The sequence below is a fragment of the Colias philodice genome, chromosome 6 (assembly GCF_061535455.1).
Source record: "Colias philodice isolate Cphi_HAF_F1 chromosome 6, ilColPhil1 Martin Lab GWU primary, whole genome shotgun sequence".
In the NCBI taxonomy this organism is placed as follows: domain Eukaryota; kingdom Metazoa; phylum Arthropoda; class Insecta; order Lepidoptera; family Pieridae; genus Colias; species Colias philodice.
This window is the reverse complement of record NC_143091.1, coordinates 9,638,694-9,663,647: the sequence shown is the minus strand read 5'-3', so window position 1 is coordinate 9,663,647 and position 24,954 is coordinate 9,638,694. Positions and strand designations below refer to the sequence as shown.

Sequence of the window (24,954 nt, the reverse complement as noted above, 5' to 3'; positions counted from 1 at the left end):
CTTTTGTCTGACTAGTAAACGAAATTTAATCAATCCTAGTTCCTACGCAATTATAAATAAGAATGTAATAAAGTTACCTACATAATATTATATTCCTTCTCTCAGAAGATTTTATTTAGTCTGCAAAGTATCATTACGAATGAAAATGATACCCCATCTAGAGCGGCGATTTCCAATTAGCACTCAAATTTCAATCGCAATAGCCAATGTCCAATAAATTGAGATTATACGATACTAGCAATAATGATATAGCTTTTCAATGAATCGTATTAGAATCGTGAGAAGGTATTCATAGTTTTGTTACCATGTTTGTATCGATCAATATATAAAGGAATTGATTGGGTAGGTATCTATACCTACCTAAGGACCTATACATACTTATAGAACAGTTAAGTGCATGTGTTGTTGTACAGAATATCAGATGCTTTATTAAAAACAAAAGTTTCAAAGGAACAACGTACGATTGTGAGCAATAATCGTGAGCCGATGAGGCGCAACGATAGAAGCATTTAGTAGCAAATTACATCTCACAAAGATCACTCTGTGAACGTATCGGTTTCGATACGGGTCCGTGCTGTTCATTTTACGAGCCATTGCATTTGATTATGTTGTGTACATTTGTAGTGAATTAAAGTTTATTTTATATATCGGAAACAAAAAAGAAGATACCTATCTCATGCAGACAAATTTAAGTTGCCTAGTTACGTGTAGTTTGAAACAATTGTATCTTTTGCCTGTATTATTCCCGATTTTATATACCTACATTCTATAGGGTGAGTGAGTCCAATTTAAAATTCAAAGTCTACTGGCAATTGTGGGAATATTTTTATTAGGTAAATATGTAGTGTAAGCTCTCAAAAACGTCGCAAAAACATTGTATTATGAAGACTTATAGTTATTATTTTAATGAGAGAATGGGTAAATAAAAGTCAATATAGGAAAATATTATTTTATTAGGTACACAGTACTTATATCCATAAACTTTTTATATAAAAATATTTTTTTTCAAGTGTAGGTAATTCACGAGACTGGCACTAACTTCTTCATTTCTAAACATTTATCAAACCACTCTTGAGACACGATTTTAACGTCGCCATTATTATTAATGCGTTGTAATTCTTGTCTATCCGTTTCCTTTGATATCACAATGTGAGTTAAAAAGTCACTTTTATCACATATTCTGGCTCCATAAATCTTCGCTAGAGCTGAGCGTATGGGATCGTTCATAAAATGTATTGAACATTGTCTTAGAAATGAGAATGGGTTGTTTTCGCCAAACAGTTGTTGGTCTAGTTGCGCCATTTCTTTTGTTGTCGGGTAAACGGGATCCTGTCAAACATAACGTTACTTTATTTATATTTTTTTTTATATGGGCTATTTCACACGCAGGGGAAATGTTGTGAAATGCCCAATATATTACGTAGATACCTACTATAATTTTTAATACATTTTACAATGTAATTGTAAATGGATCACAACGTTGACACGTATAATTGGGCCCTTTTAAAGTTAGCTTCTTGACTAGAACAAAGATAAATATGAAGTGCAGAAAATGTCCTATGTCTTCCCTGTTTATAAACTAACTAGCTGTTGCCCGCGACTTCGTCCGCGATTACGTCGTTTTAGGTCATTCGTCGTTTAAAAAAAATACGTGACACTTTATTTTTGAATGTTCTTAATTGTCTCTTATAAAATTTAACTACATTAAAATTGAACACTCTGAAAATCTTAAAATCGGAGAAAATTGAAAATCTGAGGAAAACATGAAGGAATGTGATTAAAATTCTACATTACTTAGTATTTCAAATAATAATCTAAATTAAATGTAGATTAACAGTTTGAGAGCACCGTTATAGAATATGTACCTAAGTATTAAATTACGTTAGTTTACATAGTAACAAAACAAAAACACGATGACTTTCTTTCGCGCTCGGTACCACAAACTAAGCATGTTAATGGTACGTGGCCCGCGTCACTTGACCCCCCGCGAGTTCCCCTCCTTTGCTATGCGAAAATACATTCGTCGCCCTGCTGTAGGAAAAATTGTAATACTGTGGCCTGGGCGTTATACACGCCCAGGGAGTTCCTGAGTGCCGATAGATGTCCGTCTATCGGCATTTATAACAATCTTATATTAATATCACCATCTTGAGGAAAAGCTTCTAATGTCGATTTAAAACTGCATACATACGAATTAACCTGATGAAACATGTTCTAAAATTGTGAAATGAGTTCAGTTTTAAATTCGAGAAATATTGATAATTCTTGTATTCGACTATTCGTTGTAGTCGAATACAAAATATATTTAAAGAAACTTAGGTTGGCCTTCAGGCAAAAGGGATCCTATCAAATGGTAAACTTGACCTTGTATCTTAAAAGTAAGCATGAAAGGACCTTCTGATAATTGTTGAGCACCAAAGGATCATTTGAAACGCACTACTATAAGAGCGAATATTGTCTAAGAACTGTTTAGATTGCACGTCATGTTCCTCTAAAAGTAGTGATTTCAAAGGTTCCGGTGTATCTTCAAACGAAAGCCGACTCCTTACTCCACTTTAAAGCATTACAAAAATAACATACTACGTTAATATCGCCTATACAGAAGATGATCTGTAATCAATTGTGAGGTTATAAGAAAACCCACTTTTATATTTGTCGGACCCCACCACCGAATTCGTAGATTGATCTTCTATGTTTACCTCTAAGTCATTAAGACTATGCGAAATCTGTCTGCAGTAAGAGGGGCCTCTCGCTATTCGTCCGTTTCCAGAGACCGAATAGTTTCAATTCTTAATCTTTCATTAAACAAACTTAATAATCGTTTTTGTCTCAATTAATTGTAATATTCGCGTCCCTACTCTAGTCATTGCTTATGCTCATGTTCATCTTCAAGAGATCGAATAATATTATGGTGCACCCTATCATTTGTCAAACGGTCTTCATATTGAGTAAAAGTTTCAGATTCTCGAGATAAAATGTGACGGCCGTGATCAGCTGTGAGACGTTATACCCTCTCAGTGAAGGTTTCGGTCTCACGGGATAGTACATGCCGTTCGCGGTCAGCTGTGAGCCGCAATTCTCGTTGTGAAGCGGTTTCAGGTTCTCAGCATAACACGTGTTGTTTTCGGCCTAGAGTATACCTCTAACGATTCTTGAGAACTCTTATTTCTTATTTTCTTAGCTTTGCTCGAATTTCGAGATAAAGATTTTTTAGGTGGCACTGATGCATGAAAATAAAAATTGAGTTAAAACGGACTGAGAGTGTTATAGACAAATATAATCAGAAAGCTTCGAACTCCTAAGCTATCGGAAGTTACACGTGTTATTGTGAGTCAACCATAAAAGATAGACATTTATGATGTCGGGAGATATTTTTTATATAATAAGGAGAACATTTCTTTCATACATGATTTCTGTGTAGCTTTAACCATTAAGGTTGCACACGCGACGAAAGCTTAAAAATGGAGTTACTGCTCTGCTCAGGAATATGAAAAATAATTGTACCAAGTTTCGTTTAAATCCGTCGAGTAGTTTTTGTTTCTATACCGGTTATACGGACAAAAATTTTACTGTTTGCTTCTTTGGCATCAGTGTCGATCCCTAATCACCCCGTGATAGTTATTTAGGAAATATATTTCATGTACAGATTTAATATACCTAAGTATACATAATATATTTAGATTCCAATTTCCATGTAACGTTAAATTCGACTATACAATAACTAACAGACAACGCAGGTTACTCTCGTTTCCGTAAGTTGAGGCGGCTACATATTCGGTCCTCATAACATCACTTTTAGTGAACGAAACGACAGCGCGGTTTAATTCGATGCCAACACCATCAGAAAAAAGGAAATATTTTTAATTGTGAAAAAATATTATGATTTACACTATTTTAATATAAAATATATGGCTGTGAGTGTGTAAAAATAAATCCAGCTAGTTTCACATCACACTTATGTTTATAATTAGCTATACGACATGAAAATATACATATTAATTACCAAGCAATAATCATACAGGTAAATACTGAACAAAAGTATTAACAGTCAAAGTTTATTTTTACTAACATTTAACAACACCCATGTAAATGATGAAGAAATGATAATTATCAACGAACTAACCTTTTCTATAATACTTAACACAGCACATTTTTTAAATTATCTTGCTCAACTCTGCTCAAAAATTTGAGGGTTTTGTTGGAACTGTAATGTGTCAAAACTATGATATATCTAAACTACGATACAACTTGCATGCGGAAATGCTCATTACAATCAGTGAATTTAAAGAATAACTAACAACAACTATTCAATTTTATTGAGCTGATGAATATCTTTTGCCTGGAAGAGATCACCGCCGCCTAATAAATATACTGTGTTTTCTTATAAAATCGTAACATAATTTCTTTTATCTACTAAATTTTAATAAATAAGTTCTTTTTGTTATTTTTATCTAAAAATGATCTTGAGCTTATATTAGGCAAAAGTATACATTAACTTTTTATAATTTCAGGAGCGCACCTTAAATGGGGTGCTCGGAAAATATGCCTACGGATTATTAATAGAGAAATGATACCTACACAACAAAGTTATGTTGGTTCCATTTTATTTATAAAATATAATGAAAATGGGCAAATATAAAACATATTATGTAAAATGATTAAAAATAAATAAATGAAGCAACTACGATTCAAAGAAAACATCTTTTTCAGTGTGAAAATGCTCTAAGCAATCCTGGATGATGAGTAGGTATAATATCATGTACTCTCATCCCAGTACGGTCGGTACCTCGATAGCCATAACGATAAATATTATAATCAGATAACAGCAAAGTCAGAATAAAAATCATAACTTGTACAATTGTGAGTGCAAAATTTATGTTTCATTTGGCAATAACATTTTTTTCGGTACTAAAACGTAGTAGTTTGATAGTTGGCTGCCCCTCCTCTCTCACGATCACGAAATTATGTGGGTTCGAGTCCCGCCTCGTGATCGAATTTTTTCTATTCTTTATAAATTTATAAAACACGAAGATTAAAAATGTAACCAATGAACACAATCAATATTAGATTAATTGTAATGGTGTCTAGTTTGACTTAAAATAATAAACATCTACCCTCACTTTTAAAAATGTAGTATATTCACACGAAATATAAGCGCACCTTATAGGGAAGGGAAGATATGGGTTAAAGAGTTAAATAAATAACATGATTATATTTAAATTATTAATTTTCAACAGTTGTTCAGTAGTGATAACATGTAAATTGATTTGATTTTTACGAAATCTCATAGATGGCGCTGTTTCAAATTTGTCTTTATTATACTACTAAATTCATTAAACTGTTTCTCTGCCCAAATTACGTAAATGACATAGTTTTTATTTTGTAAAGCTAGATAATAGCATGGCTTACTCGAAACCAACATTTAAACATGAGTCTTTAGATTGCACGCTGTCGTAGTACACGGAATATGTAAGAAAAATAAAGGTTCACAGCTCCTCCCGCGAAGGTGATATCATGATAATATGTTTAAACTATCCTCACCCGACCTCTTAGGAATATTCATGCAAAATTTGAAGTAAATCTATGCAGTACTTTCTGAGATTAGCCCGGAAATACATACAGACAAACAGACAAACAGACAAACCGACAAACAGACAAAAATTCTAAAAACTATATTTTTGGCTTCTATATCGATTATAGATCATGGATCAAGTATTCTTTTAAAAAAATATTCAATGTACAGTTTTGACTTTCCTACGATTTTATTATATGTATAGATATTAACTGATTAATTTTTTCTGATAATTTTCCGACATCTTAATATTATAGACATTGTACTTTTTGTATACCATCAGGCCCTACCAAATAAATTTATTGTGTAACTAGCGGTCCGCCCCGGCTTCGCCCGTGGTACATATTTACGTTTTCTCTACATAAGAACCATCCTCGTACTTCAATGAATATAATAGAAAAGAATTATCGAAATCGGTTCAGCCGTTCACACGTGATGCCGTGACAACGCGAAACGGGTGCAGACCCGCCGCCTTTTTATAGCTCCCGCCGCGAAGCGCGTCGAACGCGGCAACTGATACACAAAAATAATCCTTATGGCATGATTCTGTATTCTCGCGCGATGACTTATAGCGTATTTCATGTATAACTTTGGTGTTTCTACACCGATTTACATGATTCTTTTACTATAACCTGCCCAGGAGTATGAAGAATAATTGTTCCAAATTTGGTTAAAATCCGTCGTGTAGTTTTTGTTTCTATAACGAATATACAGACAGACAGACAGACAGACAAAAATTTTACTGATTGCATTTTTGGCATCAGTAGCGATCCCTTATCACCCCTTCATAGTTTTTTTTTAAATATATTTCATGTACAGAATTGGCCTCTCTACAGATTTATTATAAGTATAGATTTTAGTATACATACCTCATTGTCCATTTTCGTCAAGCATTTCTTCAACGTATCTTCGTCAATCGGTTCCTTAAAACTATCTCCATAAGGGTCAAATTCCAAACTCAACGCAACTTTGGTTTCCTTTTTAATTGACAACATGTCTAGTGGCGATAAAGAACAAGGAACTTCAGAAATAGTAAGATTCCGCAGCCATGATGCTGTTATTATATCGAATTTGTTACTTTCTATCAGTTTTCGGATACGAAAACTTAATGTTCCTGCAACGCTACACCAGGTTTTCGGACCTGCAAAAATGGGTGAATTTAATATTGTGTGTTAAGGGATACACCCTCTTATAGGGACAAAGATATAGAGAAAATGTAAAAAGCTTTCGAGTCGCTTTTCCGAGATATCTGATTTTTAATCGGTAAGCTTTTCTCATAGATTTTAACTATCTGTTGAAGTTAAACCTCAGTGAAATAAGGCATGTCTGTATGTTTCGTTATTATTAGAATGGCTGAAAAGTTTTAAAAAAGGTTCATAAAGAACAGAGGAATTCGTATTGCCATATTATATATTACTAGCCGCTCCGCGCGGTTTCACCCCCGTGGCTCCTCTCCTGTTGGTCGTAGCGTGATGGTATATAGCCTATAGCCTTCCTCGATAAATGAGCTATCTAACACCGAAAGAATTTTTCAAATCGGACCAGTAGTTCCCGAGATTAGCGCGTTCAAACAAACAAACAAACAAACTCTTCAGCTTTATAATATTAGTATAGATTCTGTAGCAGGTAGTTGTGTAATAATCAATCGGTCGATTTTGATTCGCCCAAACTTCAAAATCTCATTTATTAATAACATATTTCTTTTATAGAAATAATAACACCCAAATGTACCACTCACCACCACACCAAACTCACCAGGATTCACCACATGTTTGCCGCCATGCATCTCCACGATGCTCACCAACTCCCCCCTCCCCCCCTCCCCACCACTCCCCCCATCCCCAGACAGCACGCACACTTCCCTATCCCGTAACGCACTAGATGTAACATGTACGTCGCCGGTTTGTTTTGTACGAAATTTGTCGCTAACTTGTATGGCCTTCGATGTACGCGTACGTCGCGTTTTGGATAGCACCGCGTCTATTTGATCTTCGCTTATCCGTTTGGTACTGAGTTTTACTACTGCGTTTTTCTCCTGCGAGGATGAGAAAATATAGTCTTTTAAGTAGTGTGAAGTCCCGTGTCTCCTAGTGAAGTAAGGGACAGATGCATTATCCATACAGCTGTTTCACTGATCGATTTTCAATAGGGACAAGTAGGTGATCAGCCTTCTGTGTCCTGCCAGACCGAGACATTTTTTTTTCTTCGTCTCCACCGGGAATCGAACCCAGGACCCCTCGGTTCTACGCTAATGCATGAACCACTGTACCAAGGAGGCGGTCACTTTTTACTAGTCTTTTAAGTAGGGAGAATTTAAATAGAGCAGATAGAGCAATTCTCCATCAACAAGGTTTAATGTTTTTTTTTACTAAGGCCAAGTATTAGTGCCAAATTGAAGATATTTGATTAATTTACCTACAGTATTTTTTTATTCTTCCCTAGTTAAATAATCTATTAAATAAGGCGTTTTCGTTTGTTAGTCATCGTTTTGTTATGTAGCTAACCTGCATAAAATTAAGTTCACACTAGTCTCGATTAGATATAAATTTTTAACACTAATAGAGGGCTCTAACTAATCAAAAAAAATTGGTTGTCTGTAAAGTCGGTTTACTGACGATAGTAGAACGTGACAATGTCCGATTGTGCTTCTTTGTCGCTCGTTCCGCGCTCTCGCTTGCACTTCAAGCCTTACATGGAACGCCTCAGAGCGAGGTAACGCCGCATGAGTCATGTTTTTTCGTGCGTGCAGCCGGCTCTATCGAATTATAAGACGTTGTCACGTCAAAAATATAATAATTACCGCTACAAGTCGCTGAAATTCTTCCAAAGTAAGCACATCGTTCACCGGCTTGTCGCTCCTCACTTTCATGACGCGCGGAAAACGTAGCGTATAATCCGTTCCCGACGAACTGCTGCGTACTAATTCTGTTGCTCGAACCTTAATCAAACAATAATATTTATTTTCACATATTACAATATTATAACCCTAATGAAATATTGAAGAAAATACAAAGAAAAAGTTATGAAGAAAATGAAATTAAAACGATACGAAATTAGTCAATGTAGGTTAGATTAAAATTATGTGCTTGGGCGTTATCCCTGGAATAACTGAACTGATTTTGTGTTACTTCTTCAAAACAGATTATTGACTGCCGCGCCGCGACTAGTAAGATAAAATAAGATACTTTCTGCCATATAAAGAAAAATATAGCAGCACTAGATTATTTTAAATATAGGTTTACAGCAACACTTAAATTATAAGGACACAATTTCATTTCCTATACGCTATATAATTATATACATATTACTCACTTCCAAGACAACCGAATATTCTGGCAAGATCCAGAAGTCCGGCTTATCCTTATTGAAGAACAAGCATGACGGTGGTGGAGTTCTCTTTGCGATCGTCCATTTTTGTTCCAAAAGTGCGCACAGTTTCTCCCTTTCGTCGAACGTTAGACCCGTTGCAACTCGACCGACTGCTACCCAGCGTTTAACTAGACCTAAATGTTAGATTTCGTGTTATTTTATCGATATAATACGTGTTTTTTTTTTCAATACAATACATAAAATAAATATTATTTGTAGATGAAATTAATGACTAAAAAATATACATAACTTATCATCACTACATACCTAGTATAAAACAAAGTCGCTTTCTCTGTCCCTATGTCCCTTTGTATGCTTAAATCTTTAAAACTACGCAACGGATTTTGATGCGGTTTTTTTTAAAAGATAAAGTGATTGAAGAGGAAGGTTTTAGTATATAATTTATTAGGTTTTAGACAAAGCGGGCGAAGCCGCGGGCGGTAAGCTAGTTATCTTAATCTTAATACTATTATAAAGGCGAAAGTTTGTAAGGATGTATGGATGTATGGATGTATGGATGTATGGATGTTTGTTACTCTTTCACGTAAAAACTACTGAACCGATTACAATGAAATTTAGCACACATATAGAGGGTAACTTGGATTAACACATAGGATAGGTTTTATCCCGGAAATCCCACGGGAACGGGAACTATGCGGGTTTTCCTTTGAAAACGCGGGCGAAGCCGCGGGCGGAAATCTAGTATTATATAACAGCGGTGTACTGTTTTAGAAAAGTTAATTGAACGGTGACGTTTAATATTCTAGGGTCTATACTTAACTTTAACTGACTTAACGTTAACTTTCTTAATCTTAATCTAGACTCTTGAGTCTAGAATCACTGAAACGCTTAATAAAAGGCCAAAACGTGTCTGAGCCGCCTTACGCATTCAACCAGCTGAGAAAATACGTAGAATATGACCTATATTTATCTGTGTAGGTGATATGATGGATAGAGTACGTAACAGGTAATAATAACGTACTAAAGAGCAATCCCACACAAAATCCCATTCAAGTGTAAAACATCAATGAATCTCCTGAATATTCATGATCTAAATAAGTATAAAACCGCGAAAATGTATTGCAACCTCACATTCTCAAGCAGCTAACGATACAATGAAGGTACAAATCGTTCTGTTGTCTTTGGTAGTGCTGGTGAGAGCGGAGCCGAATGTGTACTGCGGGCGGCGACTGGCGATGGCGCTAGCGATGGTTTGTGGGTATGATGAGAAGCGAGACAACAGAGCTTGGGCATTGGACAGGAGTCAGACCAGTTCTTATGTGAGATCGGAACCTTGGCTGGGCGGAACAGGAGTGAAATCTTGGGCAGCATTGGACACTGCAGCGAACCATAACGCAGAAAATGATATGGGGGCTTGGATAGCGCTACCAGTTCGAGACAGTAACGAAGCCGACAAGAACGTATTGCCTTGGCTAGCAATGGATACTCAAGCAAGTCACAAAGGGCCCTGGTTGGCACCGCACGAGGCGCGCACTGTTAGCCGCAGCAAGAGGCAGATCGTTATGGAGTGCTGTCTGAAAGCCTGCTCTGAAGATGAGCTTATGACGTATTGTTGATAATAAACGATTGTTTGTACAGAATAGCAAATTAACTTATTTGTGATAGATTGATAAGAAATAAGAATATGTAGTAAGAATAAAATTTCATTTTATTAAATGTGTGGCTTTCAATTCCCTTCAATCATATTTTATTAAGCTCAGAATATTTATTTTTTTTTACTAATTTCATTTCTTTTTTTCACTTATTAATTTTTTTGTCAAGACTCAACTCTCAAGTTCTATGGAATAGTTGATTGTTGTTGTTGTTTTTTTTAAGAAGCAGTTGACATTGAGTAATTTATATTTGACTTTAATACATACATACCTTTATAATAAGAGTCAACTAAATTTTAAATCCGGTTATCTTTAACAAATTAAAATGTAACCATTATTGAGCGTGTTGTTATTGCAATCATTCAAAGTAGGCGCTTCGCAGTCTAAAGACAATAAATAGTAGAGCGAGCTTCGCTTAAATTCTTACTCAAACGAAATTTCCACTTACCACAAAAAATAAAATCAGTGCTATCTGTTTAAAATAATAAAACGCTCATAAAAGTTACCCGTATTGTCCAGACAGGCAACGTGGAAGCTTTTGGCCCGACCCTGCCTCTTGTTCTCGGCTTCATCAGCGCCGATCACCACCAAGTCCAGATCTGTCATCGCGCCCTCTGTGTACTGAAATAATTCGATGGTTTATATCCACAGCTCTCTAAGTTATATTTATTTTATTGAAGACGGGAAGTTGTTGCATTTATTGAGACCGATAGAAAAACTCATTTAATTTTTGAAGCAAAGCATAAGGTCACTAAATAAGTCATTTTTTATTAAGGAATTATTCCTTAATCAAAATTACTTATTTTTCACACAGTTTAATTTGAAAGGGACTTTTATTTAAAATGTACCACACACCTATAAATTAATTTTACTGTGCAATGATTTTGTGTGTTCTAATTACAAAGGTACTTTGAAAAAAAATGTATAAAGAGCAACGATGATGGGCACAAAATATTTTAAACGTTATTGACTAAGCCTTATGATTAAATATATTTTTATATAAAAGTTAGTTACCTCTGGTTTTATTTTATACCATCCCGCGTTTCGTCGGTTGGCTATGTAATATGAGTCGACGTCCTTCACAACAATACCCTCGTCCTGGTTTTCTATGGCCTTATTCAAAGCATTTAAAACATCCACACTATGAAAATGATAAAAAAATATTGTAAATAATATGTCTATTGTTTTATACACTGTTTATAAACATTTATGTACTTACGATTCTCTCATAATCTGCCGTTTACTACGCAATATGACTCCTTGAAGATTAACAAACATCGAGTCTAATATTTGTTGTCTTTCTTTTAATGTTTTCCCGCCTTTATCAAGCGGACCAATCAGGGACTTCCCATTGTAATACAGAACATCAAAGGCGCAAAAACATGGCCGAAATTTCGAGTTCTCCGTGATTTTCTTTATGTCGAAAGCCATGCCTAGTGAGGAAAAATTATAAGATTATAATATATTAAAGATACATTTGCCAAGAAGTTAAAAAATATGAACGATAAACTCAATTGTTCCATAAAAGGCCGGCAACAACTTCACAATGACTCGCGGCGACCCACCAGTTCGGTTGCCCGCTTTTTATAAAAAAAATGTGTGCGTGTACTAGTGTACACACGTAAGAAGTGAAACATCTTTATGACCTTAATTTTCAAAAAATAATGTACTATATGCAACTTTACAGAAATACGTCGAATCACGCGTGATAGGGATAAGAAAAAGATGGCGCGTAACGGAAAAATGTCACGCGTAACGAAAAAATGTTACAATTTTTTTTTTCCAACCCCGATAAAGAAGTTTCACTTCAATAATATATCTAATATTATATCATGTACCTTTGGAACCAAAACATCGATATTCCTTATGCCAGCCCATCATTTCCCCATCAAGTATAAAACTTTTCACACCCGGCGAAAAACAATCCTTCAAGTGCGGTGTCAGTAATCCTGAATCATATGTTTTTCCATAATTACTTGAATATGCGAAACCTTTACGCGAGAAATATTCAAATACATTGTCCTCCATATGAATCTACAACACAATTTTTGGTTAAAATACAGGAAGTTGTTTATAATCCAAATAGTATTAGACAAACGAAAAGTACTATAAACCAATTCAAATAAAGTTCCGCAAGCGTAATATACCTACATAAGCAGAGCTTTAGCAAAATAAGAAATACCAAATCCTTCAAAATTAACTATAAGCACCAGGTACCTACATAATATATATGTAGTAAGTAATCCGCAAGAATAATAATCAGAAAGGGTAAGGTATAAACGTCATATGAAAAATCCAAAACATCTACTTCTACATAATACATTTTATAAAATACCTGAAACCTTTCACCATCGAATTTATCCTCAATCTGATAGGTTTTATCCAACGACAGCTGGGATATACGAGTAATATCCAGCCTCTCTGATAGCATGGGACTCACTGCGTAGAACACCTTCACACCTAACTCTATTGGTCGCGTATCGCCGTCAGCCAAGTCTTCACACACCTAAAAATAATTATGTTTTTGCAGATTAACTAAATATATATATATATATATGCTGATATAAGTCTGAAGAGTTTGTCTGTCAACTTGCTAATATCAGGCACTAAAGGCACAGGCAATATAAGGGTCCACCCCTTTTCACCAATGGTGTTACAAGTGCTACAAGGGTAGGTATACCTAATGTTAAAATGCTTTAAGTATATGTACTGGGCGAGCAGCAGTTTAATGATGAATGGGCTTTTAAAATTTTAAACAATATAAATAGAAATCATGTACTTAGTTACCTTGCTAAGATTCCCGCAGCTGTCCAGGAGTTCAGGAGCGTCAGGGTGAAACGCAGCTAAGGTTCTGTGCGTGCCCATAGCGAGTTTTAAATCCTTCAAAATAATCCTTAGAAACCATTTCAGTTGCTCTGCAGTTAAGTTTTTAATAATAAAGCTGAACGCGTCATCCAGGACAGCTGTAATAAAATCAAACTTGTTGAGTTTTTCTGATTATAAATGTGGGTTGGTTTCTACAGGAGTTTCGCAATTTATTTTTTTGGGAAATGCGTAAAGTGTAACAATTTTCTATGAAATTAGAATATTGAATCTTAACTATGACTTTATTTTAAAGTAGAAATTAGAGCAAAGCCAAATTATTCCTGTAAAACACTTCTCACCAATTTCATTTACTATTATTACTATCGATTAGGTACTTTTCGATACTTTTCCAATGATTATTAACTAGTACCACTCTAAAAGTAACTCTTTCTGTTTCCTATCACGCCTAAAGCACTGAACCGATTTTGATGATAGATTAAACATTGAAATGGAAATACCTATGCAAGATTGTAATGCGATAACATGAATTTCACGCAAGAAAAGCCGCGGGCCGCCTTTAAATATAATTTCATTTCCAATAGGTACTCACGGCCTTTATTTCCGACTTCAGCGGAGGATATTCTGTCTAGCACCTTATTAATATCTCCTATAGTTAAGCTGCACGATTTCTGTGTCATTCTGTTCTTTAATACGAAATAAGCCACACCGGCGAAATCGCTGTCATGTGCGCTATTATGCACTGATCGAAAGTTAAGGAGCTCTTGGGCATCATGTGATTGTTTATTCAGCGATAGGACCTTAACTAACAGAGACCCAAGCTTTGTCTCCTTCAAATTATAAGGACTCCTTTCACGGTCTCTATCTGGTAGAAGCAGCCGCAAAACAGGGAAGAATGTGGAATTCTGAAATTGAAAATGTTTCGAATGTTTTGGTCTCAAAACAATAAACATGGTAACTGATGGTAACAAAACCTTCTTGATTGATGTGTTTTTGTTTCTATATATTAAGATCTATAAATGAAACCAATTTGTTAAGTAGGTACCATGGTAGGTACCTAATCAATTATTTTTGGATTTGGATACAACAGTACGTCTTAGATACCGATGAAAAGATGAACTCATTGGCATAGGACAGAGTCAAATGGAGGCTCTTGTTGTCGGAGGCCAAGGCTCCCTTCGGTTCACGACACTGCAGAAAATTGGAGTTAAAAAATTGAACCTATTTCTTAGAGATTCTTTTGTTTAATTAATATTTATGTATGAAAACGTATAACTATATAAAATAGAGGCTGAAGTTTTTCAATATCAGAATAGGTATTGAGGTGATCTCATAAGTTTTTCTTTAATACTTACTTATAAGAATGCTCTTTATTTAACTAATACCTAAACTATTCAAATTTCAAAGATCAAAAACTTTATCAAAAATATTTTACATAATAAATTATTATAAAGAAATGTTTTTATAATACCTTTTTATCAGTAACTTTTCCAGAATTAATTCTAAAATCATTTATAAAATTAGCCAACATTTTATCTTGATCTTGCCTATGTTTCTTCCTTTTGCTCAATTGTTCTAAGAGTGTACAAAGCTCACTGAAGAGGATATCGTTTGCTGGTATTTTCTCCATCTTAAAATGCTCCTTTACCTATCCTAGAATTTTCGATTTATTATTTTTCTATCATATTAAAACATGTCAAACTGTATATAAATAGTTACAAAGGAAACAAAACACAGATATACCATTTAAAACATTTATTATTTAAATAACAAGATACTCTAGCATTATTTTTCTAGCCATTTCAGGTGAGTGATCTTTATACAATATGACAAGATTATATGCAGTTTCCATTTTCAAATCTATCTTTCCATGCTTACTGCACACTGTTATAGGCTCGCACGATAAAGCTTTCTCATAATATTCTATGGCTAAATTATTAATGTTTAACAATTGATAGAGCCGTCCTAAATTGTAATAAGCTTCCTGGTCACATTTTCTCAACTGTTTATATGTAAGCATATACGACACACTCTGTAGAATAAGGTTATGATGTTTATCAACAGTTTTTTGGGCAGCCATAGATAAAATAGTAATAGATATCAAAAAAGCAGATAATGGTTCTCTAAACTGCTCATGATATTCCAAGAAGTATTTAAGAGCAACAAGATATCTACCAGATACTAAATAATTATTGCCTAAGAACAAATTTTTGACCCAATGTGGTTCTTTGTGGAAAAGCCTCGTCAGGAACTTGCTCTGGGTGGTGTCCTCTAGGGAGTTTATAACCAGGCTCAATAAATTCCATGTTCTATTTGAAGTATTTCTTTGAGCAAATTCTCGTATAAATCTCATTGCATGAACATAGTTTTTATTAAGAAGACTCGCTTGGAAAATATAGAATTCTATTTCTCTTTTATGAGATGATAAGCCTTTTATAAGCATAGCACTATATGTTAGTCTTTGCATAGTTGAGTATTGTTTTAAATCACAAGCAATGGTGAGCAACTCATTAAACAAATCCCACTCCTGTTTAGGGCTAAGTTTGAAGGTTTCATCCTCAAATTGCAAATCATTTTCATGATAGGCACTTTCTCCTCTTAATGTCCGAAATTCATGAATAAGTTCAACTCCACCTCTTGCCCTGCAAGCTATTTTCAACTCTTCTTCATGATTAAATTTTGTTAAAGTTCTACATAATAAAGCTTCTGCAACTTCCAAATATTTGGGTATCCTATTATATCTTTTAAGTATAGTACAATGTTCATATAAGAGACTGGGACTTACAACATATTTATAGTCTTGTTGAAGAACATTTAAAGCTTCGTCTATACAACCTTTCTTTTCTAGTATGGAAAAGAGTTTCCGACGAGCATCAGGATGTTGTGGTGCATGTTCTAAAACTTTGTAAAAAGCACTAACTGCTTCATCTTCCCTCTCTAAATTAAGTAGGCATTCTGCATATTTGAGCCACACTGCTCCAAGGTCGAAATTGGGAGCTTTTACTAGAGGTTCCAATAGTTGCATAGCCATTTCATGATGACCAACAGCTGAAAATGCCTCTTCAATGTCCATATACAAATCTCCAGCTTTTTCAACGTCATTAGTCAAAAAATCATCTAAAAATGTCTTAACAAGATTTATTGCACCTAAATGAATAAAACAAACCAACAGTTTACACTTAAGATCTATTGCTAAATCACTTGGTATCGAACACTTAGTGTAATTAGTGTGTTCTTCAATTTCATTTGAGGAATTTCGAATTGTCTCTATTTCTGCTTCAATGTCCACACCAACACTTGCCACAAATACTTCTAGACATTTTTGAAATTCCTTCTGTGATATTAATAATTCCAAATAAATATTAAGATCTTCCAGGGTAAACAGAGTGGGACACTTTTTGTATGCAGTTTGCATAACTTCATATGCCTTACTCTTTTCATTTGCATCATGATATAAAGAGGCAGCTAGCCTTGCATGTTTCATTATTATTTCACCATGAGTTGGGGCAAGGCATGTCACAATTTTATGATAACATTTCACTCTTGAGATAAACCAAGCACTTAATGTAAGCTTCATCTCTTCAATCTTGCTTATTAGATCAAGCCTTTGCATGTGGATATCAATATTCTGTGGATCTGCTTTGATAGCTTGAGTATAGCAGATCATCTCTTGTTTGTGGTTACCCTTTTGTTTTGAGATTGCAGCTAATCTTAACCACTCATTAACATCAGTTCGAGATAAGTGAGCAGCTAAGAGAGAAAACTGCAAAGCCTTCTCAGAATCATGTTCATATATTTGTGCCAGAGTTTGGTAGGGCTCCGAGGCTGTTGGTAATTGTTTAATTATTTCATGACACATCTTTTCTGCCATTTCAATTTCTCCTCTAGCAAATCGTAAATTGGCCTCACCCATTAATCCAACCAAAGCTGGGGTCAAGCGGGTGACTCTGCGACGTCTTTTTGCAGTCTGCTGCGGCTCTTCTGTTTTTTTCTCTGCATCATCAACTTCATCTTCATCTTCACAATCGTACCACTCACTAGAATATTCAGCGAAAGACATTTCACCATTCAAAAATTTATTTGTTAGTTCTGTGTCTAATTCCATTTTGACACCCATTTGATTTGCTGCTTCTTCATCCATTTTAACAGGTATTACAATTTTCTAGAAGTATTAATAGGAATATGTAATTATTAAAAAAAACTGATTACTTTACCCGTATGTTTAAAGTTCAAAACAATTTCTTATTTATAACGAACAATGCTTTTTTTACTGCTTATTTTATAATTTAATTTTGGAAAAATTTGTTACATTCTGGACACAAGCTTTATCATGCTATCAAAACACTGAGTAAAATATGTTCTGTGAAAAGTATATTGCAAAATTAATTCTTTTATCAAATACTTAGGTATTCAGTAGACATATTTTGAGTATTTTTAAATTGCAATGGTCCGAATCAGTCCAAACTCCAAATAAATATAGGCACCACACCACCACCAACACTTTACACTCGCCGCCGAAGGTGAGTAGTATATTCTTTGCGCCACACTCAACAAAAGTACTCTGATGCCACACTGCTGATGCTGAACGGATTACGAAATTGTCAACACCAAAGAGTACTATCACAGACTAATGTACTATATTAATACGGGTTAACACTCAACGTCATTTATCACAGTTGACTTGGTTTTGACAATAGAGTGCTTGAAAAGTGTTGAAAAGTCAATTTTGACATTTATGCCAACTGCCTGAATCAGCCGTTCAATAAAATGGCGGCCAATCAACTAGCAGCCTAAATTTTATTTAGCCATTTGATCAAAAACTAGGCAAATATTTTCGCTCTTTATTGTGAAACGTTTATTTCCATTTTCTAGCAGAAAGTGTTTCTCACTTACAATAAAATAGATATAATATAATCTATGACTGTCATATGGCAACGGTATAGTAATTTGTTGATATAATTCTCAGTCTTGTTGTGTTTAAAGTGTTTACAAGCAAGAAGAGTACTGTGAGGACAATGGAAGAGTTTTGTGACGAGGAAAATGTAAATTTACTTGTGACTGCTCCGAACCTTTTAAATTTTAAAGAAACTTTCGATCAAAGACTAGCTGAATATGACCGACAGCATCAAGGTTGGTCTGTATTTCTGTAAATACGTTTTATTACTTCATCAGCTGGTAATTATTTTCTGTTCTGTAAATTATGTTATTATATAGTGGATAATAGATCATAAAACTTCATGTGATTTGTGAATTATCTTTCTAGGATCGCATCGAAAAGCTTGGACATCCGAAAGAATTGAAGAGGTTATAAACGACATAAAAAGAGCTAGGATGCCCATGAGTTCAGGACAGCGAAAGACGGCTATGGATTATTACTATATGAAGAAATACGACATTATAGCAAATGCAAATGAAGATTGTTTAATTTTTAAACGACTCACTGACACTGCTCCTACGATACGCATTCTACCCAGAGAACAGTATTTTGATGTCTTATCAGATATACATACATCTTGTGGCCATGGTGGACGAGATAAAATATTGCACAGTATAAAGAATAAATACTACATTCCAAAGAAGGCAGTGGAATTTTTTTTGTCTCTTTGTCCTGTATGTGAAACCAAAAGAGACGCCCCAGTAAAAGCGATTGTGGCGAAACCAATTGCCTCACGTGATTTTAATTTGCGAGGAGAAGTAGATCTTGTCGATTTCCAGTGCTGTCCCGATGGAGAGTTTAATTGGCTTTTAAACTATCAAGACAACGCAACCAAATTTCTAAACCTGCGTCCTCTTAAAACAAAACAAGCTAGTGAGGTAGCTTCCGAGTTGTTAAAGATTTTTTTAATATTTGGAGCACCCTACATTTTACAGTCGGAAAATGGTCGTGAATTCACTGCAAATGTAACAAAAGAATTAAATTTATTGTGGCCCGATTGTAAAATTGTATATGAGAATTCGCGTTGTCGTCAATCCAGCAACGGTAGCAAACATGACGTGGAAAATATACTGCGAACCTGGATGAGTGAAAACAAATCAACAAACTGGTCCGTTGGCTGCTTTTTCGTGCAATATTCGATAAATGCTTCATTAGATCAAACAATTGGAACGTCTCCGTATAAAGCTTTATTTGGGAATGAACCGAAAGCAAGTTTAAAAGAAACTCATATTGCGACATCTTCTCTTTTAGCTTCAGACACAGAGGAACAATTAAAAAAAAATATAAAGCAAGAACCAGATGAAATTACAAATCATGACCATAGCAACAATGACAATAATTCTAAAACCTATATTGAACGCTATGAGTTAAACGTCACTTGCACAGTATGCCACAATGATGTCACTGGAGCGTACAAATGTGAATGGTGTAATAATCATAATAAAGTTGCAGGGGCAATAACTGTTGGTGAAAAGGGTCACAGTTCCGAAGTTGTAGGCATAGAGTATAAGGTTGAACAAGATATAAAAGAAGAATACGATTCAACATACAGTGGACTTAAACGTCCAGCAGAAGAAATGATCAATAATAATATTAAAAAATGCACAAGTTAGACAATGGTGTTCATAAAGTTGAAACTAAATATAGAACTATCTAATCAATAGTAGTATTTAGTATGGCGAAGTAATTTAAGAAAATCCCATGCGTGTCAGGTTTATTTTCTAAACAGGGCATTTCACGCAAAGCTGACACAGAAAAGAGGGTCAGATTTCATTTGTCACTAATATAGTATGTCATACCTGTACATAGACGCACCACACACGTGTTGCAGGTGGCGACATCTTGCTACAAGTTGTGAAGAAGTGTCCGCGACAAAATATATGAAAAAAAAATTGTCAAGTGGCTGTCGCTAGCCCCCAGTGGCTATGGTCTAAGTTATCCTATCTAAGTTATTTTATTTATTTATTTATTTATATTTTAGGAGAATCTACAGCTGTATCCTTAAAGATAGTCACATAATATAATACTTACAATAAGCCATTTACAGATTCTCACGGCTAGAATAATGTTAATATATAACAATTACAAATGTGAGCGATTACGTACACGAATCAAATGCTTAAAACCAATGCTATTGTAACACTAATCAAATTACATATCAACTTGACCACCAAACTGACGGAAGAACTCATTAGCTAACTGACGCTTAATGAAGTAAGAACTGCTGCAGAATAAGTCAAAATCGAACTGTTTTGATAGCTTGTTAAAATTATTGCTTACGCGTAGAATAAACGAGTTTTGACGATAGTTAGTGCTGACTGCGGAAGTAAAGATAGGATTATATTTACGAGATAAAATTGAGGGTGTGTATAAAGAAATTTTGGCTAGTAGTTCTGGGCAGTCTATTTTATTGGATGTAATGCCTAAAAGTAATAAAATATCAGAAATCTCCCGGCGATATGTTAGGGGTAGGAAGTGAAATTTGCTGCAGACCTCGTAATAATCCTCAGATTTGTACGGGACGTGTAATCGGTAACATAGGAATTTCAAAAATTTCATCTGTATTCGTTCAATTCTAGTTATATATTTATCGTATCGCGGATTCCATATTGGCGACGCATATTCTAGAATGCTACGTACGTAAGCACAAAACAGAATTTTGAACGTTTTCGCCTTTTTAAAATCTGACGAAATTCTCATTATAAAGCCTAAAGCTTTAGAAGCTTTAGAGATAATCTCATGATTACCAGATGATTACAATATTTTTATTCCCAACATCAACAAAACAACTTCAAATCAAAAATTTCTACTTAATCGACTGATGGTCACCCTATTACACTAGCACACGTTTGACAGATAATCAGATAGGGAACTGTGTAGGGAACTAAGCCCCTGCGACGAAATAATGACGTATCTAGCACTATTGAAGCACACATTGAAGCATTGAAGCTATAGGTTGAGCCGATGGTTGAGCCGCTGCTATATTAATGACATAGCTTTTGTGTGCATATATTTTGTTGTTTTGAATTTAGTTTTATTTATTTTATAATATTATTTTTGCAAATACTCACTGGTTAAATATAATTATTACATTTAGGAACCTACATCCTGCTAAAATAATTTACTATTTAGATGAAAATTAGCGTTTTGAGTTATTCGGTATATGTATAGCGAAATAAAGTTTCGGAACGTACCACTGTAATAGTATTTGCCCTTAAAAGGTGTATTATTTCTTCTTGTTAATCAGCTACAGAAAAACCCCACTTCAATTTTATCTTTATTATTCTTAATCTCAAAATTACTATATACAAAATGCATGCGTAAAAAAAATCGAAGCAAAAATAATGCTTACGTCATTCATTCTCATTATTCTCGTGTTGCGGTTTCGAACGTTATAATATTATGAAGATTCAAGTCGTCTTGTATTCTGTGCTAGCATTCAGTCATAATGAAATCCGTGGCTAGGTCAACGACACCGTTCAATTAAGAAGCTAGGCTATGAATTGAACGGGTAATTAAGCAAATTGGCTACGATGTGACATATTAAAGAAATAAAATTAAATATTACTAGATATTGTTTCGATTTCTGTCGATTGTATCATTCAATTGGATACAAATATTAACTCTTAGTATTTAGTTATTTTATTTTGATCTAAGCTTTCTATCAAGAAACTGTTTCTAACATTTTTAAATTTCCTTTTCACTTATCTCATACATCTAATATATGTATGTAAAGTGTAGTAACTACTTAATCTGTGATATGTATACACCTCCGAAACGGCTTGACCGATTCTCATGAAATTTTGTGTGCAATTTGGGCAGGTCGGAGAATCGAACAACACCTATTTTCGTAAGAGAAAGGCAGAACAACTTCTATACATATATAATAAAGTGTATAGAAATTGTAGAAAAGTCAAAACTGTACATTGAATATTTTTTATTATAAATCGAGAATTCTCAACTCAATGCACTTCATTTAGTGCGTTATTTAAGGTTATTACTTAAAACCTCGTATAATTTCATAGAAAGGATAATATGCAGTGTAGGGTGACGTCGCTATGCTGACGCGTAGGTACGCCAAACGCCTAGTGCGGTCGGACCTTAATTATTTGAAGTTTCTGACTGACTGATTTATGTTGTCATTTTGATTTTTGAAATTTGTTTGTTGTCTGAACTCTGAAGCTCTATTGACTATTTCTATTACTTATACATATTCTTGTGCTGTGATTGTGCTTGAAAAGTAAATATTAGTTTTAAATACTATTTATTTCCTGTAAAATAAGTCAAATTAGTAAGGTAAAGACTGGGTAAAGAATTATAATGACATCATTCTTAATCTGTGGTCATTCTGTTTTTATTCTTTGTTTTAAAAATGTAAATATGTTTCAGAATTCAGGTGTCTTCAACAGTCTTCAATCTTCATTCTTGAAATCATAGGTCTGTGTCAAATTAGAAATAGTTTATTCAAAACATTCGTTTTGAACGCCAATTTTGTTTTAAACAAAGCTATGTATTTAAAATATACAGTTAAAATTTAGCTTCTGATATAAGTCTTCTCTGACATATACCTTTCTAAACAACGAATGAAAATACTGGGTCACTTACCCTTGATCATGAGTAACAACTGCCTTATACAGAAAACCTTATTTTAATTGGCTGTATCATTGCCAATGCAAGAAAAATCAACTACATCATTGCTGTTATTTCTGAAACAAAGTTCTCATAAAATTTTTCTTTAAAAATGTGTGAAATTCTGCAAGCACTCAGAGATCCACTAAAAGATATAGAAAGCGAATATGTAAAGAATACTGATGATATTTATAAAGCAGCTGAACCCACATTATCAGATATGCCAGTTGAGGTATTGTAATTTTTTTTTTTTACTTCCTAGTTCCTATCCTATAAAATAATATATTGCTTTGATAATAATAACAAGTATTTTTTACAGATCATTTTAAAAATATGTTCCTTCCTGGATTGTCATTTTTTAAAGTATACATTTAGTAGGGTCTGTACAAGGTTTGAGGATATATTGGCTGATGATCATTTATGGAAGTATTGGGTAAATAACAAAATGAATGGTTGTTTTCCCGCTTTACCAAATTTGAAAATATGGGATGAAGTGCAAATTGATTGGGAGGAAGTATGTGTTGAAATAGATTCTGAGAAAAAGAAATGGACTGATGTTGAGAATACAACACAACACATAATAATAAAGGATGTTCACTATGCTTCTGTGGATGCAGTGCTCTTGTTAAATGTAGGTAATAATTCAAAAGTTTCTTAAAAGTAGATTTATGTATTTGATTTATTTATTTTATATACAAAGAATAAGTACCCCATTTTTTTAACAAATTTAAAAGTTTTAGTCAAACCATAGATTGTAATGTATTTTCATATCTTTTACTAGAAAGGTGAAACATGTATATCTGGAGGAAGGGATAGAAGTTTAGCGATGTGGAACATACTGGAGATGAGATCTGATATAGATAATAAGCCTACGAAGATGAGACATGATGCTCATGCTGGCTGGGTTTGGGATCTTGCCGCTGACAATACAGACTGTGCTTCAATTGTATATTCTGCCTCTTGGGACAATACTGTCAAAGCATGGGATTTAGGTGCTGAGTTTTCTTGTGTGGAAACCTTTCGGTAATTGATCTTGTTCTAAATTAACAATCATTTTAGTTAGTGCAATATTGTACTGTTGCATTTTCTCCATTCTCAAACATATAAAATTATTTTTTTCAGATGTGGTATGACTGCTTTATCTGTTGTAGCGTGGAATAATATTGTAATGGCTGGACTATATTCAAATAAAGTGCTGTCTTTTGACTTAAGATCAGGACCAAACCCAATTAGTTTTTATAAACCTCACAAAGGACCAATATTAGCTCTTAGTGCATACAAAAATATGGTTGCATCTGTAAGTGAAGACAAGACGTTAGCAATATGGGATAGAGTTGCAGGGAAAATGATTAAACACAACATAAAGATACCTAAAGAAAAACAATACCCTGTTTGTGTTAATATGAATTCATCAGCAATATATGTAGGTGACTCTACAGGTTCACTTCATGTTTTTAGTCCTGAAGATTTTGTTTACATTAGGTCTCATGAAATTTGGAAGGAAACTCCAATTGTTGAACCATCTCATAAAATTGCTGGTTGCTATCAAAGCAAGGGAAATATGATTCTATGCTCAGATCAAGGAGAAGTTAAATTTTTATACAATTGTTATCCACCTCAGGAATATTGTAGTATTAAAACAACTACTGTTGATGTAACAAAGGTAGGTAAATAAAACATTGGTGACCTCAGACCAATACAAACATTTTACCAAATTACCAGTCTGTGTTGATGACCTATTTTTAATGATTGATTTAATATGATTAAGGTTTTATAAATTATTATACTTTATTACTTACAGTTACAATATCAAAATGGCATACTAGCAGTTGGGACATGTGACAATGCACTTGAATTTTGGACCCCAAAGGAGGAAGCACAATCAACAGATAATATATGAAAGTTTAAAAAACAAATTATATTTAAAACTAGCGGTCCGCCCCGGCTTCGCCCGTGGTACATGTTTACGTTTTCATAAGAACCATCCTCGTACTTCAAGGAATATAATAAAA

The 24,954-nt window shown here is 34.2% G+C and overlaps 4 protein-coding genes across 13 annotated transcripts; 3 read left to right on the top strand and 1 right to left on the bottom strand.

Annotated features, from left to right (window-relative positions):
• Positions 1-657: 657 nt before the first annotated feature.
• Positions 658-10,593, top strand: LOC149487977 (bombyxin A-3 homolog). Of its 2 annotated transcripts, XM_089696724.1 has the most exons (2): positions 658-833; positions 10,091-10,593. In XM_089696724.1, the coding sequence occupies exon 2, from the start codon at positions 10,138-10,140 to the stop codon at positions 10,516-10,518; it is 381 nt and encodes a 126-aa protein (XP_089552850.1). In that variant the 5' UTR covers positions 658-833; positions 10,091-10,137; the 3' UTR covers positions 10,519-10,593. The 2 variants fall into 2 exon arrangements, with proteins under 2 accessions (XP_089552850.1, XP_089552849.1); XM_089696723.1 differs by lacking the exon at positions 658-833 and having other exon boundaries at positions 9,651-10,593.
• Positions 959-17,879, bottom strand: LOC149487976 (DNA ligase 4-like). Of its 9 annotated transcripts, none has more exons than XM_089696713.1 (14): positions 17,780-17,879; positions 14,849-15,030; positions 13,970-14,282; positions 13,342-13,517; positions 12,890-13,060; positions 12,393-12,588; positions 11,774-11,987; positions 11,569-11,695; positions 11,061-11,175; positions 8,885-9,075; positions 8,373-8,510; positions 7,328-7,607; positions 6,442-6,713; positions 959-1,329 (listed from the first exon to the last, which is right to left on the bottom strand). In XM_089696713.1, the coding sequence occupies exons 2-14, from the start codon at positions 15,005-15,007 to the stop codon at positions 1,021-1,023; spliced, it is 2,661 nt and encodes an 886-aa protein (XP_089552839.1). In that variant the 5' UTR covers positions 15,008-15,030; positions 17,780-17,879; the 3' UTR covers positions 959-1,020. The 9 variants fall into 9 exon arrangements, with proteins under 9 accessions (XP_089552839.1, XP_089552837.1, XP_089552838.1 ...); XM_089696711.1 differs by having other exon boundaries at positions 17,592-17,873; XM_089696712.1 differs by having other exon boundaries at positions 14,849-15,025; positions 17,592-17,873.
• Positions 17,880-18,173: 294 nt separating this feature from the next.
• LOC149487975 (KRAB domain-containing protein 2-like) lies at positions 18,174-21,546 on the top strand. Its single transcript, XM_089696721.1, has 3 exons — positions 18,174-18,507; positions 18,641-20,261; positions 21,045-21,546. The coding sequence occupies exons 1-2, from the start codon at positions 18,393-18,395 to the stop codon at positions 19,924-19,926; spliced, it is 1,401 nt and encodes a 466-aa protein (XP_089552847.1). The 5' UTR covers positions 18,174-18,392; the 3' UTR covers positions 19,927-20,261; positions 21,045-21,546.
• Positions 21,547-23,041: 1,495 nt separating this feature from the next.
• LOC149487974 (F-box/WD repeat-containing protein 9-like) lies at positions 23,042-24,873 on the top strand. Its single transcript, XM_089696722.1, has 5 exons — positions 23,042-23,174; positions 23,262-23,573; positions 23,724-23,965; positions 24,065-24,605; positions 24,744-24,873. The coding sequence occupies exons 1-5, from the start codon at positions 23,055-23,057 to the stop codon at positions 24,840-24,842; spliced, it is 1,314 nt and encodes a 437-aa protein (XP_089552848.1). The 5' UTR covers positions 23,042-23,054; the 3' UTR covers positions 24,843-24,873.
• Positions 24,874-24,954: the final 81 nt, after the last annotated feature.